The sequence below is a fragment of the Mixophyes fleayi genome, chromosome 4 (genome assembly GCF_038048845.1).
Source record: "Mixophyes fleayi isolate aMixFle1 chromosome 4, aMixFle1.hap1, whole genome shotgun sequence".
Classification (NCBI taxonomy): domain Eukaryota; kingdom Metazoa; phylum Chordata; class Amphibia; order Anura; family Limnodynastidae; genus Mixophyes; species Mixophyes fleayi.
In genome coordinates, this window is record NC_134405.1 from 178,532,804 (window position 1) to 178,554,980 (window position 22,177).

General features: G+C 36.1%; 1 protein-coding gene across 2 annotated transcripts in view; it reads right to left on the reverse strand.

Annotated features, from left to right (window-relative positions):
- Positions 1–5,627: 5,627 nt before the first annotated feature.
- LOC142152348 (mitogen-activated protein kinase 12-like) overlaps positions 5,628–22,177 on the reverse strand; it is a 125,080-nt gene continuing 108,530 nt past the window's right edge. For both annotated transcript variants that reach the window (XM_075208913.1, XM_075208912.1), the window contains 8 exons: positions 19,469–19,498; positions 17,930–17,977; positions 15,276–15,390; positions 10,678–10,749; positions 8,232–8,311; positions 7,934–8,012; positions 6,767–6,940; positions 5,628–6,093 (listed from right to left, as the gene is read on the reverse strand). In XM_075208913.1, coding sequence (XP_075065014.1) covers positions 6,026–6,093; positions 6,767–6,940; positions 7,934–8,012; positions 8,232–8,311; positions 10,678–10,749; positions 15,276–15,390; positions 17,930–17,977; positions 19,469–19,498 — 666 coding nt within the window. In that variant the 3' untranslated portion in view covers positions 5,628–6,025. The remainder of the gene's footprint in view (positions 6,094–6,766; positions 6,941–7,933; positions 8,013–8,231; positions 8,312–10,677; positions 10,750–15,275; positions 15,391–17,929; positions 17,978–19,468; positions 19,499–22,177) is intronic.

The following is a 22,177-nucleotide window of genomic DNA, read 5'->3' on the forward strand; positions in this document are numbered from 1 at the left end:
TTTTTTTACATGCTTTTTGTAAAAGAAAATCACCTTTTTCATGTTATGCATTAATGATGAACATATTTTAAATAGTTTTCTTATTTTTTCAATTTTTTGCATAGCCATGAGAGGTGTGAGATAAAACTGGAGATTTGACAGTTTACCGCACCGCATTAAAAAACAATTGAATAGCTTTTAACGCTTCTCCCTCCCTCTCTCTACTTTCAGTGGATACTTGTCCGTGATAGGACAGTTTGTGCAAAAAAAACGCTGCGTTACAAATGTTATTAAATATCGGGTAGTTACCCACTCTAAAATGAGTGGAAACCACACTAAAATTACCTAACGTGGTGTTAAAAAAACCCTGCAGTCAATTGAATTGCACCCATTGCATCTGAAGTATTATTGCATAGGTGTATACCCAGCGTTACAGTGAAATTCGCCACAAACAGGCTGGCCTTTTAAGTAACAGCATCAGTATTGAATATGGCCAGATATATCAGTTCCGACTTACACCAAGGCCTGTGCATACAAGGGATGACTGCAAACACAGGCAGATAGCAGTCACCTTCAGACCTTGTTTATGGGCATGCCAGATAATGATCCAGTCACTTGATTGGTTAGCCTGCCTATAATGTATTTGTACAGGGTTTCACTTAGATGCCCTGCTGAGAAAACACAGTGATAAAATCGGGAAGAGTGTCAAGCATTCTAGGATACATAGTAATAAAATTATTTTGTTCTAGTGATTATTGGTCCCTTATTATTGAGAGCAAGTCCTATGACTAGAAATTTGGAATCCCTTTTAATTTTTGAGACTATCAAAGCTATTTTTTGGGTCAGATAAGACCATTGTTTGGCAAGTGCAATATATAAGTAAACATGAGAAAAATTAGCCCGTATTATATTCTGAACAATTGTGAATTTGTATTATGTATTGACCAATGTGATCTTTATTATAGTATCATCTGGTTATAATTACGTCAAATGAGACATTGGCGGGTAGCATAGGCACAGCAGCAGTGTGTCACAGAATGGTTTAGTCTGGTATCAGTTGCATATTGAGCCTCCAATGACTGTGCTATAAATGTTTGTGTACTTTACTGACTGGATGTGCAGGCAGAATGGACTATCAGGTTTTGCTGTGGAAGCCAGTTTATCTACAAACTTTTCATAGATCTGAAAGACTGTCTAAAACTAGCTATATACAGGCCAATTTGGGCAGATTTGCCTGAGGGCTCACATCTGTTAGAATTGGTCATACATGTATACTAATGTGTGGGCAAATCTGAAAGACCAGTAATGGAATATAGCAGCCAGATATGATGCGGCATCATCAGTATGGTCAGAAATATAATGGCACACAGTCAGATGAAGTTATCATTTCACTGGCTTTGCCTACCAAACAGATTTCAATTAGGATAAGTGGCATTTTTGGACCCATGTACACTGCAATTTATAGCCAAATGGGTCTAAAACAGTCTAACAAAATCAGAGTGCTTGGGCAGCTTTATAGGTCCTTAGCAAAAGAAATGCTCTGTAAAATTGGTGGATTCAAACACAGAAGCATATCGTATATACAATGCTTTGCTACTTGAGCATCCTGACCTATATCAGCACCTTATTAAACATACAATGCATGATGTAGGATGTGTATTTTGCAGTTTGTGATGGTTCGGAGAGTTGCAGTACACATTTAAATAAAGATTCAGTGGAAAGTCTGAGTAAAATTGAACGGCTTATTTCACAGTGCATTTGGTGAGTCAAAGCTCCTTTTTTGTTACCAACTGTTAACACCTGCAAGTCCCTGTTCCCCCCGGTTTTGATGTGGGTGGGAATGGAATATCAGAATTTCTCAAACAGCACAGAGTATTTCAGGATGTTTAACTTGTGGAAAGCAGTGACCTATCCACTAGAGTGATTATGTGGGGGAGCAGTATCATGATGTGCGGAGGGCAATGTGGGAAGTAACAGACTGAGTTAGAGGAAGGAGTAGGACCTTCCTACAGCACAGAGTAATGGCGTGAGGTGCCTATCAAATGGGTGCATCAAGATTGTTTCACAAACCACAAAAGTCATACATCCAACTTATCTCTTGTCTTACAGTTCTGTGATATCCAATTTCATTTTTGGGAAGATAAGAATAAATATTTTAAAAACATGTTAGAAGGAAGGATTCCAAACAATAAACTATGTTAAACAGTAGAACAGTTTGTTGGAGGCACTCATTAATCCTTGACTGGCAGGCACATATTAATAAGTGCCTCCAACAACAGAATCTCTTTTTCTTTATTTTTCTAGACAATATTGACAATTATTCTGGATGAACACCCCCATGTAAGAAATGTAAAACAAGAATAATAGGGTAATCCACTGGTAGAGGAAACTATCAATCAATTAACACATACATAGGCTAAAGTTATTACCATAGTTGCCAACTTTCTATTGTTGCCCTGTGGGAGATTCCGGAGGGTGGGTGTGTGGTGGGAGGGCAGAAGGGGGAGGGGTGTGGTGAATCGCAACATTTTGACCCCGCCCCATGGCATAAACTGTCATTTTGTTGTGGGGATGGGGCCAATATGATGTGATTCACAACAAATTGCGTCATTTACGCTCCCTGCAGGCAGATTGTGGGAGAATTGCCTGCTACCCCGGGAGTCAGGGAGACCTACACAGAATTCGTGAGTCTTCTGAACACTCCGGGAGAGTAGGCAAGTATGATTATATCTGGTACGGATAACAAACCATTAAGCTTTCAAATAGTACAGATGTCACACAGGCTGCCAGCTTGCAATTGCTTTTCGGTCTAAATGGGACATTATTATTAAATAATAATATAAATAGCTGACAATTATTATACTGCATTTTCTTCTCTGTTTTCAGTGGATTTTTTAGTTCTCTTTGCGAATGTGTAACATAATTCATCAAGCAGGTTCCAAACACAGAATTTTTTCAGTCTTTATCATATACAGTTATTAAATACCGTACAGTATAAAATAAAGTGTGCAATTTATAGACACGTCATATGTTTTATACTGTAATGCATTCACCTTTACAATTTCAACACTGGACATAAAAACTGAAATATCTTATGTTTGTCAAGAAATGGTAACATTTATGTATATACGTTGAAATTTATGTATATGTTAAATTGAGATATTCTGACTATACTTAACAGACACACTAGAAAGAAGTATGAATGTAGTACAGAAGTGATATTAACATTAGAATATAATAATATTTAGTAAGTTCGGACATCACTGCTTCAGAATACATAAGCAATACTGTATCACCATACCTGTGATATTAGAAGTCACCTGTGAATTCCATGAGCTGTGGGAATACACTTGGTCTAGGCCCTTAGTCACTGCTTGTTGACTTCTAATGTTCTTATAAGTTACAGTATTATTCACTTCAACCTCTACAATGAACTTCCACCCCTGTAATAAAGACTGCTAAGGCTGCATTTCAGTCTGTTTCAATAGTACACAGAATAAAATTGTAATGAATAAAAGTTGCTTTTAAAAGCAGCCAAAAATGCTGCAAATTTGACAACCAATTAAGACATTTTTGACATAACTAGCCACAAATTGTACTGTGGGAGCAGGAAACGACTATCAATATTTGAACTGGAGTGTTCAGATGTCAACTGGAGCTGTTGGAATATTCAGCTGGTTGTGTAGTGGTGCCACATGGCATCCAGCCATTCTGCACGACCATTGAGAGGCCAGGTCTGTCCAATAAGACTACATAAGTGTATTGTCTTAGAAATCCAGCGTCCTGATTGGGCACCTATAGGAAACATATCTGTTTGTAAATAGTCCACCTGTAAGTAATTTGTGTATATTTAGATACTAAGCTCTAGGCAACAGGGGTAGCTCCCATTCTTGCCTCAATGTATGTTCCTATATTATGCACTTTATAAAAGGATAAGAATATTATTTAACAATGACCGGTAATAACATGTGTCTTTGTAAAATATGAATTCATGTTTACCAGTACACATTTTTGTTTTTAGGCAAAAAGCAATGCAGCCTAAATGTTAAAGTCTGGTTTTGGTAAAGCTACTTTATGTTACATTGCTTTCACTCTTCACTCCTATCCTCTGGGCATGTAACTATTGCCTCTTGGAAGAGGTTCCACTGAAGTTCTTGGGGAAAAAGATATAATATACTTGTATCTAAAATGTTCCCATTTTGGCTTTTACTCAAACTCTTTTTCTCCCTCTCACAATGACAACCTAAAATAGTCTTGCAAACTAAACTAAGTACATTTGTTATAGAACAATTGAAGAGTCATGCACATCTTGTAACTTATAATTAAAACACAATCAGCCTGTCAAATCTCACTAGACTTAACGTATGAATTTTGCAATGCTCTGAATATATAAGACCTGGTAAATTGTTAACTTCTTGCCATAATGCACCGAGATAAAAAAAAAAAAAGCCATTCTAAAGGGTACCAGCTAAAGGCCTTATCATATTTAGCATAAAATATTAAAACTACATAAAACTATATCTGGGTCCACATATAGAGGGCAACCTCTTACGTTCTTCCTCTTTCCTGTTTTACTATTGACAAATACACAATTTCACTTACCAGTAATTGTCTTTACACACAATCAGGCAGTATAAGTATACACTATGCCATGTCACTTAAAGCATCAGCACACTTAAGAGTTATCTGTATTTACAGCAATTTAAGTTCTAAAAACCCTTACATCATAGGGGTATTTCAAGATAAGTTTACCACTTTAAGGGCATCATATGGTATATTTATGAAATGTTGACAGCAAAACTAATATAAATCGAACCCTGCTAAGGAAGTTCTATTTCATTGCTTAATGAAAAGTCAGTGTCAGGTAAATTTAGCCCTTTCTTCCTAAAAATCAAAACTCCAAGTTTGAAAATATATATCAGAGACACTTCCTTATAAATAGAAAAGTACAGCGAATACTCCTGAGAGATGGCATATGATTGTAGGGGTCTGGATAAGCATAGATATTGAAAACACAAAATACACACCTGGCTTATAGTACACAATAATTTGCAGTGTGGCCTAATAGCAGTAAGTGGTGAAATACTATAACCAGTAACATACCATACTGAAATTATCACCACAAATCATCCAAAGTAATGTACTGCTCATTTCGATAGCAAGTACAGCATTATATTGTTACTACACCACTTTCAGCTAATGCCAGATTTGTCCGTAAATAGCCTGTTTTATTAATGAGCAGCTTTCTCTTAATAATCCAATGTTAAAATGTCCTCAGAGAGGGAGGAACATAACAGTAATTTGTCTTTTTGGAACAGTGTAATACTAGTTCTCTGGTGATTAAATGATTACTGTACTGACCTGGGATTACTCCTCTGCACCTGCTGCTGTGTATTTACTGCTGAGCTCAATAAAGGAAGGAAGCTCCATGGGGTGGGTCAAGTGGGTAGATGGAAATTAAACAGATTCTGATTATCCACTTAATAAGGCAGGCTAATGGGAACTCTCTCACCACGGCACATTTCCTGTAAATGTTTGTGTGTGTATTTTTAACCATGTGGGCATTATATATTTCCTACTGGTAATATGACTACGTAGTACATACTCACAATGAATATGAAAAAGCTGTCCAGTAGACAAAATGCAAGCATTTTGAATAAAAGGTTTATTTTTCTTAATACTGCAGAGTGTATTGGAATGTTCCATGGCTCACCTGACTCTACATCTACAGAAGTACAGTATACCAGCAATATCTCACTGCTACAGAGAGAGGGCACGTTGCTTATTAACACAGGAGGCTGGCAAGGCTGACACAATGCTACTAGTGTGGTCACAATAGTTCTCTTTTATACAGTACACTCTGCAGAAAAACAGGCAAGACAGAAATCCCCACTTAAAAGGAAGTACAAAAAGGCACTAGCTCCCCAATGGAATGAAAAACAACAACACAAATGATTCATAACACATAATACATCCAGTTATCCAGGTTTCATAGTTCAGTTCTCATAATTTATATTCTATTTTTGTGTTGTAGCATCACAACAGGCTATACAGACGTTTCCTTTGACTCGGTCACCGGCGGGTGGAATGTTGTCAGCTCCTTGTAAGTAAGACCTAGGGTGAGTAAAATAATCAAATATGTCATATAGTCAATTACCTATTGATTGTTTTATTTTAAATGAAAGATAACAGAGCTACTGTATCAACCACTAAAACAGATCAGAATAATTGCATTGCAATTATGGTGTAGAGTTTATATTGCACTGCAACCAACCTATAGGATTATTATGTGATGAGCAGTGTGATAGCTCAGCTCACAGTTACTTGTTAAACAGCTTGAAGGCATATTAACACTTATAAAGATGGTAGTTTCTGTAACTTTAGTAAATGTATGAAATGGAATGTTGGTTAGGGTCTCTCATTTCCTGGCAGCTCTATGCTACAGGCACGACATATTGGATTTAGAGTATAGATAAACTAGACTGATTTTTTGTCCATCAGATAAGACTCAATGTTCTGCTTCGTACAGGTTGTCAATGGACTGCTTCAACTAGAAACTTACAAATGTCTTTAGAAGTTCTCTGTCTGCTGACTGACACATGGTACTGACATAGGAGAACATTTCCTATGACAGACTATAAGTTGCATGAAAATGAGAAGAGGTTTTGAGTGTAATCAAAACCAAAATCATACAATATAATTGCAATATAACTACAATTTCAATTTACTGGGGACACACAAAATATGCAATGTGAGCTGTCAAAGCCATTTCCCTCATCACACTTACATCGCCATTCTTCAAGGGGAAATTCTAGATTGTCACATGAATCATCATATGGATCTGCTTCCATCTCATCGTCAGAATCATGGAATTGCTCAAAGTAAGGATGACATAATGCATCAGTCGCTGTTATTCTCTTTTCCGCATCCAGCACCAGCATCTTTTCCAGAAGACTGACAGCTAAAGAAAACCAGAAACCCAAAAATAAACATATTACTTCTACAAAACCAATCTCAGGATTTAGCACTCTATTAAAGCAGGAATGAAGAATGTAGTTGTGGAATGAAAAACTAAGCACTACTATAGTACTAAACATACCTGCAGTATCATCTATAGAGCAACGGGCAAAGCAATAATTACAAATAAATAAGAAATGTTTCTCAAAGTAATTAATCTGTTTTTTTGTTTGTTTATTATATATATTTATTATAACCCTAGCATTCAGCAACCCATACCCTGTCATGTTTTGAGGATTCCATTAACCACGCACAAATTAACTAATCCAATTTACCTTTTGTTAATTATCCCATCCATTCCAACATATACGAATCCTCAAAACATGATCTGATGGGTTACTTGAAGACAGTGGAGAAACATAATTTATGTGTAGGTAAATTATACTATATTGCCTTTGCTTGGAAGTCAAAATAGTTTAAATTACCCAGAAAATCATTAAAAATTTGAAAGCACAAAAAGCAGCCAATTTCTTGTGAAAGTCCATTCCACTCAATAGCCAATAACTTGTATTAACATTTATCTGCTTTCGTGTCACACTTTGACATGTGGTTTGAACTGATCACCTTTTTAGTCATAGTACACTCTTTTCTCTGTGTATATACAGCAATGGAGAACACACTTTAAGACTTCATCATGGCAGGCACTAGTTAAAAGCAATATAGATCTCATTAGCTGCCTTAAAATCTCCATTTACCAATTTCACATTAATAAGGAGTTAATAAATATATATATATATATATATATATATATAAATGTTTTTTTAAAAAAAATTGGACTTACAAAGTAGTATTTCACAGAAATCAGTTCATGCATTGATATTGGAGAAACACATTTCTCCTTCCAAGCAATTTTTAATTTCAATTTAAAACATGCATTCAATAATATTTAAAATACCCAAAAAAGATGAAAAACAACAGCACAACAAAATATTATTACCAAGAGGGTTTGCGTATCTCAGTAATAATCCAAAGTCTTTCTTCTGCACCTTTGGGAGGCTCTTGATATAATTTTTTGCCTAGAACATAACAAATATTTAAATATTAAAGTTTTTGGTTGTTGTTGCTTAAGAGATAATTTATCTATATATAACTGTAATCACATTGTGTAATCTTATGGCCACAGTATTAATACATATTAGTATGTGATTAAGGACATCTAATATTCAGCATACACAATTTTTAAATGCCCCAGATAAAGGTGAAATATATGAACTGTTTTCCAACGATTTACTTACGTCGGGGCTTTGAAGCTTCTGCACAAAATCCTGAGTTGGTGTTCCTGTAATTTTCATTATTTCTGTAAGCTGATCCAGATCTAGAGCATGTGTTTAAAATCATAACGCTTCAAAGTAAGTTTCCAATTACACCTTTATGGTTAAAACAACACTTTTTGCATCAAAAGTTTATTCGCCAAGAGCCTTCCTTGTAAAATAAAATAAAAATGTGCAAATGAGATTCTTGAAAATTCTCCATTCACAGCGAAATCAACATTGACTTTTTCAGTATACAATGTGATTTTATTCTTTTTAAGCTTTTTATTTTACAGTATATGCAAACATGCTTTGCTCTGTCTCTGTATCTAAATTATTACAGTAATGGATACTTAACAAGGCTTGGATGTCAAAAACATTGCAACACTGGCCAAGAACTGTCAAATAATATATCTGTAAAACAAGGGCACTAAGAAATAGTTTGTATTATATGGAAGACTTTATACTGTAAACATGATGTGTAAAATATTACTGCTATTTAATAGAAGAAATATTCATGCAGTCATTAAACATAGGGTGGTAGTAAAACTTTTCTCTTCAAAGTAACATTTTCAAGCCTTAGAAATACCCAGTACAGCTTCAAAAGCTTAAGGCAATTTGCCCCTAAATTAGTCTTTACTTTGACATTCCACCACAGGCAACAAATGGGTTTGTTTCAGTATACTGCACATAACATGTAAATACTAATTATAGTTTCTCCTACAAGAACACTGATTCCCTAAGTGACGCTGAAGAACTTGCAGCAATAGGGAAAGTACATTTATTTTTAGCTGCAAGAGATTTTTAATTATCTTTCCAAAGTACAAGTTCCTTGCCTCATTTAAAGGTACACACACTATAAGTTAGATCCATTAAAGACCACATTGTGAGTCTCCAGCTGTTTTCCTCTTGGGTACTTAATGGTACACTTGTACTCTCAGAGCTCTCCAGAATGCCATGTTTACACTTACAATAGACTGTTTCTAGTGCCTGCAATAAGAAAGCAGATAGATTTTATAGCGCTAACACCTTAATTCCAAGATCACTTTGTCTTTCCAACTGTAAAGCCCTGAAATCTCTCTCCATTATTACTGTCTTATTATCCTGCAATAATTATTACTGAACAGGCAACAGGTCCTACAAAGAATAACACATTTTTTGAGTTTACTAAGCTGGCTTTTCATGTTATGCGTCTTAGGTATGTATACATTTTATCATATATGATAAAAGTGTATTATACTTATTTAATTAAAAGTTATCAATCTCCCTGCCCCACACATAATGATTTAGCCACCCTGCCTCAGAAAAAATCCTGCTGGAGTAACACTTGACTCATGGCAACTGGTGGCTAACCAGATTGCAATGTCGCCCCTATAATGGTTTTTATACCATAAGGGTGCAGCAGGGACATTTTGTAATATACACTATATGGACAAAAGTATTTAGCCACACCTGTTAATTATTGAATTGAGGTATTTCAAATAAGACCCGTTGCCAGAGGTGTCTGAAATTAAGCACTTAGCCATGCAGTCCCCATTTGCAAACATTTGTGATACAAAATGGGTCGCTTTGAAGAGCTCAGTGACTTCAATCGTGGTAATGTGATAGGATGCCACCCTTACAATAAGACATAAAACTTCATCCCTGCAGGATATTCCACGGTCAACTGTAAGTGATATTATTAGAAAGTGGAAGCGTTTAGGTACAGCTGCAACTCAGCCACAAAACGGAAAACCACATAAAATCACAGAGCGGGGTCAATGACTGCTAAGGCGCAAGGTGCGTAAAAGTCGCCAACGCTCTTCTGATTCCATAGCTGAAAAAGTCCGAACTTCCAGTGGCATTAATGTAATGGGTTTCCGCGGGAGAGCAGCTGCATGCAAGCATCACATCACCAAGACCAATAGCAAGCGTTGGATAGAGTGGTGTAAAGCACACAGACACTGGACTGTGGAGCAGTGGAAACGTGTTCTGTGGAGTAACAAATCACGCTTCTCTGTTTGGCAGTCAGATGGGCGAGCCTGGGTTCGGCAGATGCCGGGAGAACGTTATCTGCCTGACTGCATTATGCCAACTGTGAAGTTTGGTTGAGGAGGGATAATGATATAAGGCTGTTTTTCAGGGTTTGGGCTAGGCCCCTTATCTCCAGTGAAAGGCAATATTAATGCTTCAGCATATAAAGTCATTTTGGACAATGCTATGCTTCCAACTTTGGGGCAACAGTTTGGGAAAGGCCCTTTTCTATTCTAACATGACTGTGCCCCAGTGAATACAATGTCATTAAAATCCCTGTTGGTGTAATGGTCAAGCGTCAGAATACTTTTGTCCATGTAGTGTAGCTATAGTTGGAGGGACAGGGGTTTAATAAATGAGCAACATATTAAAACAACTTACTGCACTCTGATTTTTTATTTTTTTTTAAAAAGGATACGGTCATTACCCTTGAAAAGCGGACGCCCAGTGTACATTTCCGCCATTATACAGCCAACAGACCAGATGTCCACTAAAACAAAAAGAAAATGGTTAGGCCAGACCCATGCCTTATGGGAAAAAGTCATCTTAAAATGTTAGCAATAATGTTACATAATTAACTAAATAATTACATTAATTAACTAAATAAACACACACATAATTTCTACAATACAAACAACACAACAATAATTCGGCTTCAATGAGAACCACCAGTTAATTAACTTCTGGAACCACATGGGTCCCATAATCAGAAGTGGAATATCTCTGCAGCTAAAGATTAAAACCCACTTTATGGCAATTCAAAGGACCACTAAACATTAAAAAAAATACTCTAAAAGGATAAAGAGACAGAAGCACAAATCTTCCTGGGGAAATGTTTGCCCCCCCCCATCCATCATAATCTTGACTGTAAGAACGCACTTGTATGGATATTTACATTCATTTATTACTTCCAGTCTTGTTACCAGAAGTTTAGCTATAGTGGCTCAGCCTTGGCAAGCTTTTTGACATATGGTAATGTGGACATGAGCTCTATTTATTATGCAGGAGATGTATCACTGTATAAGTTAATTTAAGTATATTATAAAAGGCAATGTATCTGACACGGGTGGTAATGGTTAATGCGACGCTTATAATAGCTACACGAACTATATAGACAAAAATAAGCCAATTGCAATAAAACCATACTTGTCTACTTTTTAAATCTGTACTCCGGGAGACCAGAGTACAGATCATGTGACAGAGGGTAGGAGGAAGCGTGATGACATCATTACGCCACTATAGCCCCGCCACTACCTACAATAAAATACATATATTAATGCCCCGCTATTCAATGTCGTGAATTTAGGCATTTTACAGGGTCTGGGAAGTTTGCCTACTCTTCTGGGAGTCCGGGAGGACTCCCTGAAATTCGAGAGCCTCCCGGAAATTCCGGGAGAGTAGGCAAGTATGAATAAAACTGACATGCTTGAAATGCTCACATACATTAATACAGACATAGAACAGTACCTTGCAGACTGCTATCAATTCTGAAGTGACTGTATGCTGGCACTTCCGTTTTACATCACTAAACAGAGTGACAGTCAGCTTGGTGACTTTAAAGTGGCAATGCTAGTACCTGACAACTCCACAATTTAATGTAAGGTTTACAGTTAGGGGTACCGTTAGGGTTAGATGCTGGGTTACCATTTTAAATTCACAAACCTCATTGTCGATCTGTTTTGTGCCAGCATGCAGTCACTTCGGAAATGACAGCAGTCTGCAAGGTACTATTTTCGGATATGTTCTATGTCTGTATTAATGTAAGTCAGCACTTCCAGCATGTCAGTTTTATTGCAATCGCCTTATTTTTGTGTATATACTCTGTGTAGCTATTATAAGCGTCACATTTACATACCCCACCCTCTGAGACCTATATATTTTATAGGGACAAGTCTATTGTCTAGGAGCAGGAGTTTGCATGTGAGATTTATTTATTGTTATGGGTCATACATGTAATGTATATTATTTGTACAGATAATGCATCTGAAAGCTATATAATATATGAGGGCATGTGCCTGAGGACCATTTCTTGTAAAAGTGAAATAATATTAGTTCAAATCCACGTTCTAACTGTGTATCTCAACTAGTAACTACAACTTTCTTGATCAGAAAAACGTCTCTCATTTCAGAGTGTTATTTTATATGCATGAGGCATCCTAAAGCAGAATTTAGTATTACAGCATAGTTAGGGCTTCCATGTGTCCAGGCTTACACAGTACAATTCTTTTTGCCACCTAAGATATTTAAAAAGAAAAACAATTCACAATTTGTATTAAATTCCTACCCCCCCCAGTTGATGGTAAGATGATATTCAGTTTATTGTTAACACTTCTGCTGGCAAAATAAGCATGTATTAAGAATGTTTCTACCTAAGTTACTTGTGTGAAAGAGATTTCATGTACAATACACACAGTTTAACAAACATTGTGGGAGTATGTCTTTATCAGTGATACTGCACTTGCTTGGCAAAAAGATGCAATATGTGGACTATATAGATTGATGGCATTTTATGTGACAGGGGAATTTCTGTTTTCAAAAGCTGGTAAAGTTTGTTGTCACAAAATAGTAAATATTTTATCTAAAAAGTTTTTAAAATTGTACCAGTAATTTAATCAACACAACTTAATTTACTATTGTGTTCTGTATCCTGCTGAGTTCTGCATTTCAAGGAGTTCTGGTTTTATGCATTTTATTTCTGCACATAAGATAAAGCAGCATTTTGCTGTATTTTTATGAAATAAAACCTCTTGTGGGAGTGAAATTAGAAGTGCTTGTTCCTCAACGATAGTGTTATTGTGTTTCTTTGTATAAGAGATAATAATGTACCAGTTGTGCTGAGTGCATAGAACAAGGTTACTGCAGCAATAAACATATTGTGTAATTCACTGCAGGGACCAAGAAGCCTCACTTTGATACATATTTATGTAGAAACTCACGTTACATGCCTGAATATTGCTTTTAAGAGGCAGGCCACCTGTTGTTTATGACTTCAAGGTTATATAATAGGCCAAGACATCTATATTATGCTCAACACAGCCCATATCTATAGTCACTTGATCGGCTTATATAAGTTTCAAGCATTTTCACCTTATTTATTAAAATATATTTTTAACAATGCATTAAGTTGTTATTATGACACTATACTCTCATATTGTCTTTATCCATCACACATGCTGGGATAAATGTTAATAATCATTCTATTCAGAAAGTATTATTTTCCCCAATGCAAAACTGTACTTTTAAATAGAAAATTTAAACAGGGGAACATTAATTGCTAGTTTAGTGCAGTCAGTGGTGTCAAAAGCATCATTGAAAAACATTGTTTTACATGAACAAGTCAAGAGTATCAGAACAAATATGTTTCCACGGTACAAAAGAAAATTGCTTATAAGCGGCTAATTAAGTCATTTTAAATGTCTTAAATTCTTCATGGTATTTTAAATGATAAATAAATACATGTGAATGTTACAATGTGTATTTTATATTGGATGGCAAAAGGAAAAAAAGAAAACAAAAAAAATTGCATTGCAAAACCAGATGTTTTCAAATGGAAAGGTGCATTAAAATATCTCCGAGTCAAATAATTAGAGAGCCAGTATTTTAGCTATACAATATTGGTCTAGTATAAGAAGGCATCTTGTAACAGTCTTTTTGTATGAAACTTGACAACCAGGTTTAACATTATTTATTGTGTATTGTTTTGTTTTCAGCCTTTTGAGACTCTGAGTGACCCTCTTCAGTGTTCTGCATAAATACTAAGACAGGGGAAAAATCTTCCTCCACAACCACAAAATTATGAGGTCTTCTAAGCTCTTGAAATGTTTACGTATATATTTTTGTATGTTACCATTAGCTCACTTAGGTTACGTAGACACTGGCATTTGCAGTGCGTTTTGTTTTATCACCAATTATAATGAAAGTAAAAATGCATAGACAGCAACACATTTATGTTTTTTTTTATGTGTTTACAAATGTATTCCATCTGCATTTTTTAAGTATGCATCTGTGACAAAACAGGAAGTTGTCTTGTTCAAGTCAAACACATGTGGAAATGCACCTCTCCAGTAATGAATGTCAAGTTTCTAACTTTGTTGAAAAAGCAGCACTACCACTTAATAAAGGTATACCTTGTAGGTGGGAAAAAGATGCAGTTAAATGATAATTAAAAAAATATATATATATATTTTTTTTACATAATATATTTTCCCACAAGTAGTAAAATGCTGTGTAAAACCATATATAGGAGTCACAGTGAACAGCAGGGTTCCCACTGGTTTTTCCGTTGGGAAAAAGGGAGCTTAACATTAATACAAATAAATTTGTGGACTTAAATATGCATGACCTTGTATTAAGTGCAAAGCCCTTATTATACATGGTTATTGGAAAATGTGATCTTGACTGACAATGTTATATAACATTGTAAAACACATGCTATTGTTGCTTAATGATTTTGAAGTGAGCTGAACCTACAGAAAAACCCTATTCTAGCACCAATGAATACTAGCACTGGTAATCAGTTGTGATTAAATTATATTCCAATATCAGATTATGTATTTATCACTATATTTCAAGATTAAGTTCATCGACACAAATATATTATCTTCTGGATTTCTTTGTTCCAAAAATGTTTTCATTTCTTTTTATTTGTCATCTTCCTAAGATAAATAATCTCGGTAGCCAAGAGTGAAGGTATAAAAGTGGAGTGGAATTCATTTCTATGTTAGCAAAGAGTCTATAAAACTAATGCTAATTTTTAAAGACATCTATGTGGTCTTATGAGGCAAAGTATGTCTCCTGCATTTTCCACATTAATGTGTGCTCTTAATAATATTTGAACAACTGCTTCAGCAGTCGTCTAAACAACATTACACGAGCACTCTTCATGTTCTGTGTCCTGGGATGGTTATGAGGGAAAAATAACATTTACAGTATCTACGTACCTTGTGTAAACAAGAGAAAGAACAACACAACCAGTAAGTAATTGATTCTAAATATAAACCAGCCAAACCTCCATACCTGTCTGTGTATAGTGCATCCAATTGAGAATAACCTCTGGGGCTCGGTACCATCTGGTCACCACATAACCTGTCATTTCACTGTCTGTATGCCTCGCCAGACCAAAATCCAAGATCTGTCAACATATGTGAGTGATAATTATAAGGACAGCAGCCAACTGTGATGCGTGGGAAGCAGAACTGAACAGTTGTAGCGTTAAAGCAAGAAGCGATAATGGGGACACATTAGATATACAACATGTAATGAGCTCATTTATGTGTTATACCATTATGAAGTGTACTCCTAGAAGCCTTACAAATTTACAGCACAAACTAAACATCTATTACACCAAAATTGATTGCAGGATGTATACACCAGGATGCATATTTATACACAACATAGCCCACAATACATCAGTCCATTTTATCCCACCAAAAGACATCATGCAATGCTGCCCTCAATTTTGTTTACAATTTAATCGTGTTTATTGAGTTACTTGAGTTATTAAAAATAAAGTGCCATAAACAACATAGTTATAATTATTTGTCACAAGCACATGTAACATTGAATGAGTTGTTTAACGATATCTTGGTTGGTAATCACAGCATTTCCACTGTTTCCCAGACTGTAACATAGAGACTGGCCCAACATAGAGCATTGTGCAGCCAGGCATTAAACAGTAGATTTAGTGTGATTGACAGCCAGCCCTTTTAGCGTGTTCTAATCTTTACACAAAATATAATGACAGGGGCAGGGTTTGGATCGGAAACGTCCATACTCCCCAAAAAAACCCAGATATTGATACTAGTATTTCCAGGTCTGTCGTCAGGCTGGTCAAACTTTACATCTGTGACACCATCTGAGGTGATACTTCCTAAGGTAAAAAAACCCCATTTATATTCCTTCCCTATCCCACTTATTGTATTAGCGGTCAGGATTGCAAAATTGGAGGGGTCCTTGGGGTATATTTACTAAACTGTGGGTTTGAAAAAGTGGAGATGTTGGCTATAGCAATCAATCAGATTCTAGCTGTCATTTTGTATAATGTACTAAATAAATGATAACTAGAATCTGATTGGTTGCTATAGGCAACATCTCATCAATAATGTGTTAACAGACACACACACCTTATGTAGATTAATATAGGCTTATCTGCAGATAAAAAGATGCATAAACAATGAAAGCCTACACTAGGCATTTAGTGGTATGAATACTTCTCAAAACAAAAAAGGGCTTTATTCACTGTGCGCTTAGTGCATCACTATAATGTGTACACCAAGTACTATGTGGAATTATATGTATTATTGATTATTCTTATTATTATATATCCTATTTTGTTTTTAAATTGCAAATATATACACACACAATTACCTAGAATTATATTTTCAGCAGTTATTATATATACAAGGACATTATTTTACATTTTTGCCCCATTTAAATATTAGTCATTGATGTGTACCTCTGTACTCTGTTTGCAAAAGATGTAAACTATACACCCATCAGTGTATTTGCTTATGGATTCCAATACATTTTCTATTATTAACATATATTATTAGCATTTAGCTATAGAACATGTAACAACTTGCAGACTGTCTAGATTATACAGATTTGTTAGTATGATATCTACCATTTTGTTAGCTGAGAGGTGATGATGATATATACATTCTTCAACTATAGTTTTGTTGCTGACATTGTGGGGCATATTCAATTAGGTCCAGTGATCACGATTACGCGCAGCTGCGTATGTAAAATGACAATATGGTACTGCAACATTGTAGATTTCCCTTTGCAACCCCATGGGGTGCGTACGGAAACCCGCAATGTTGCAGTAACGTGTTGTCAGTGGGAGTGCCTATCCGCGATCTTTAGACCTAATTAAATATGTCCCTGTATGTTATATGGATTTACCAAAGAAAGACACTATCTGAGATACTGGAAATTAGACAGTTCAAAGAACTAGTGAAATAATCTACATTTATGATAAATATTACTTGTAAATTTCCGCTGATAAGTGAATATATTTGCATAATCCACTATCTTGGCAAAATCATGCATAAAGATAAACCATCTGAAATCCAATCTAGCCACACACATAAGCAGCCAAATTGAACAAGGAGCAACCACCATAATTGGGGTGTGGAAGTGTGGATTATCAGGAACAGAGGCCTTTTATGGCCCATACTCACTAAAGCTAGGTACACACTACACGGTTTTCGTCCAATAATCGGCTCAATCAGCCGACATACGACCGTTCGTTCAAAAGTCGGGTCAGTGTGTGTAGTGACACGATGGTCGAAAGTCTGGCCAAAAGGACGATTGTAGCCTCATTTGGTTGGTCGTACCGTTTAATATTTTCGTTCCAATCTCGTTTCCGTTGTGTAGTGTGTATAAACGTCCGACCAATGTGTACGAAATTGCAATCATTGCTCACGACAACATGGTTGTAAAAAGTCGCTAAAGGGACGTTCGCTCTTCCCTTTATCTTCTAAAACAACGCTAGTGTGTATGCAGTCCATGGACCGAGCGATCGGACCATCGATCGCATGTAAAATCGCTCGGCATAAAAAGTTGGTGGAAAATTCTGTAGTGTGTACCCAGCTTAAGATATAAGACCTATTGGTGACATCACAGTATGTATACCCAGCATTACACAGAATACATCCATTTTACCATACCTTTAACTCACAATCTTCATTTACGGCTAGATTTCCAGGCTTTAGGTCCTGAAGACAAAAAACACAATACAAACATATTTAATACTAGTGACTGCACAAAGTATGCAAACAAATGAAGATTAGTAAATAGTTTCCCTTTCTGAGACATTTTAAGTCTTGTCATTTCCTCTTGTGTTCCAAAACACATAGGGTAGAGATATTTTTAGAAATGAATATGAGGCAAGTTTGTTGGGAAGAGGATTGTGCAGGTCCCATTCTCCAATATCAAACTAGCAAACAAGTTTGTACCTTTTTTTGTTTTGGTGCTAGCAGATACCCACTAAGATCCCCATTACTCTTACCAAAGACAGACCGAACCCATTTAAACCGACAAATCAAGCTACCTGTGACACCTATCATCCAAACGGACTGTCAAACTTGTGCCAATTCAACCTTCATTATTCTAATGCCCTGAACACCAGCAATATTCATAAAGAAAATGAGAACACTGCTCCTAACAGTTCTGAGAATACACTAGAGACAGGTGTTACGGCAGTGCTGCATCTCAGGAGGAAATAAAGAATAAAAGGCTAAATAAACTGATATTTGTAAGCATAGTTTTATAACTATCTGCTACTAAACTGCTGTGAGGGATATTTGAAAGGTACAATTTGTCTTTGCAGGTTACTTGGGATTATACTAAGCCAAATGAATATTATACATTTATAAAGGCTTATAAAAGCTAATATGGCAGGGAAACCAGAACCTGAACATATCATTTTCATTTTAACTTAGTATGCATGCATGTGGCATACAAACACAATGTATTTTAAAATAACCCTCTTTCTGTATTACTAGTCACTTACTAAATTAGATGCAATTAGTCTGCCAATGTATGTAGGCAAAGCCATACTTGGACTATCATTTATAAACCAAATGTAGGTTAGCTTGTAACCTGTCAAGGGATACTGAAATAATATAAATATATATATATATATATATATATATATATATATATATATATATATATATATATATATATATATATATATATATATATATAGAGAGAGAGAGAGAGAGAGAGAGAGAGAGAGAGAGAGAGAGAGAGAGAGAGAGAAAAAGAGAAAGAGAAAGAGAAAGAGAGAGAGAGAGAGAGAGAGAGAGAGAGAGAGAGAGAGAGAGAGAGATATACACACACACACACACACACATATATATATACCTGCCAAATCTGAACTATGCAGCCACTTAGATGCACTTAGATCTCTCACAACAAATAATAAAGTGATTGCATAAGAGAGTATTTGATATGGAGTTAAATCCAGCTTATTTTAGGTATCACTCCCTTAAGAAGCTCAAAGTGATTATTAATCTGGGACAATTAGAGACATTGGATATAGGGACAAAAGACATGAAAAGATGATAATGACAGAAAAGTCTATAATGCTTTCAACCACAGTAATATGAACACAAACACAATATAACATTATGCCATATTTGACAGCTATAGAGCAGCATTGTAACTGGTAAAGTAAGGAATTAAAATATTTGATTACTTACCCTGTGAATTATACCAGCTGAATGGATGTACTACAAATAAATAAATTAGGAAAATAAATGAGATGTCAATTCACCAAACAAGGGCATGTACGTAATAAGGCACATGTAGCAAATGATAGAGGTCATACTATGTTGCTCGATGTTCAGGAACACACAGTACAGTATTTCATTACTTCAGTAAAGAATAAGAGCAACAAGAGATCCGCATATACATTCACCTAATGCTTAACACTATGGGGCATATTCAATTCCGATCCGATCCGCGGTAACGGAAAATGCGCACTACTGCCGGTAATACGGTATCGCAATAACGCAGATTTTCATACGCAACCCTATGGGCTGCGAACGAAAATCCACGTTTTTGCGGTACCGCGGATTACGTTCGCGGCCGTTCCGGCGCGATCCCGCGAATCGGGATTGGAATTGAATATGCCCCAATGTGTCTTGTTGGCAGAAAGACATAGTGGTGTTAGTTCTGGAGTTGGTGGTATCTACAGACATTACTACATTCTAACCTGTAGTTGGTCAGGTTACAACCTATCATAAGCAAACTGAAAAAGGTGTAACTGTGCCACCTTGTGGACATACATACTACTAACGTTTTATGAGCATTAGCAACAAGAATGAAAAGGTTATGTATCTTTGGCTATACCATTGACAAACAATTAAATAACAAAATGTATACACCAAAATGCTGCAGTAGTATTTCTGCCACAGTTGCGGTTGCAGGCCTCATGGTAAATGCACGTTTGCTTTTACTATATAATTTGGTCCAGCAAAGTCATTTCCTAGTTTTGAAAACAATTCAACAAATTTCTAGTAGCTTTACAGGTACATATAATCCTTTTGATTCTGAAATCTATGCTGTAAAATTAATTAATGATGAACTAAATACAGAAGTCTCTGACACACAAGCTAAACAGAAAGCACCCTTCCCTACTATTCAGTGAATTTTGACACACATGTTGAGATCCAAATTGCACAAATCTGGATTTCTGTGGGTTTTGATAACATCCCAGGGGTCCTGGGCAATGTGATCCCTAGTTAAGCAGATTTTCAAGCAAAGATTTGATCATGTAAATTAAATCAGTTTGGACAAAAAAACAAACATATTGGCTGAAGAAATGGCCACCCTAAGAAATTCACACTTTGTTCTTCTATATTTTGTGGGAAACTAGCACACCAGGAAGGTGAACTTGTTACATCTGGTGCAAAATTGCAATTCTCACATCTCCTCATGCACGGTCTAGGTGTGCTGCAATGTTGTGCTTATATCATTACAGTTCCTGCTCCTTTTGTACCAATATTATGTATTATTAAACTCTCTGTTCACAATTACTTGTAGAGTTATCATTGGAGCTCCAACAGAGGAGGCAACGTTCAAACAATAAAAAAAACGAATAGCCGCCAGCGAGTCTAATGACAGGTCACGACGGCTTGTCGGGTGATGTGTATGTAACTAGTCGGAACCCCGCAGGTTAAATGTTTAAACACTTAACCCCGACATTGCCGCTTTAAATTAACATTAACAGAAGTCGCGATGACGTCAAAGTGTAGTGCCGGAGAGGTCTTCATTCGGAATAAGTTGCGGTCAGCATGCTGGTGCCATCGGAGATGTGCAGCGTTGCTTTTCAGGTAAGTCTATTTAGATTTAAATTCGTTTTTACTAAATCCGTTTTTCATTTGTAGGTCTCCTCGTTGTCTGAATTTTCAGGATCGAAAAACCGTTCCCAACCCTCATTTAGAACTTCAGTGACATTTAGATGTGGAGACTGTTGAACCACAATGATTAAATCATCATTTTAAAAGCACACATATTACATGTGTTCCTTTGAAAGTTCATTTGTAGAATTGATTTATTTGTGCTATGACAAGGTAGGGTGGTCTTAAATAGCCCTATTTGGTAGAAGTCCATCTTTGCTTGTTGTAGTAGTCCTTAATATAGCAAGAACAACTTAATTTTGCAAAGATATATGACAGTCCATCATCTCAAGTGCAGTGGCAAAAGCCTTACAGCGCCATGATGAATAGGCTCTCATGAGGACCACCACAGGATAGGCAGACTAAGAATTAACTGTGCTGCACAAGATCAGCTTACTAGAGTCACCAGCCTCAGAAGTGACCTATTAACAGCACTTCAGATTATAAATCACATCCACTGTTCAGAGGAGAATGCGTGAATCAGGCCTCATGGTAGAATTAGTGCAAAGAAAACACTACTGAAGTACAGCATAAATACCTCCTATACTCTTTCCCTCTGGGAGAGGAGATGAAAAGTGAGGATGGAAAGAGGGGGGGGGGGGGGGGTGCATGGTGAACCGAGTCATTTTGGCCCCAGCCTGCGAAGGAAAGTGCTATTTTGCCAACAATTGCTCAGCATATATGATGATACCTCCTTCAAAACATTACAGGTAGCAAGCTATCTCATGAAGTTAGGTGAGAGCATGCCAAGAGTGTGGAGATCTGTTCTCAAGGCAAAGGGTGGCCATTTTAAAGAATCTAAAATATGAGTTCTGATTTGTTTAACATTTTTTTGGTTTCTGCATAATTAAGTTTGCATTATCTCATTTTTTTTATGACATTACTATTATTCTAAAATGTGGAAAATAGTAAAAAATATAATGTATATGAGTAGGTATATCCACATTTTTGACTGGTATTGTATTAAAAATAAAAAAAAAAATATCTATATGAGTAAAATAAACATGA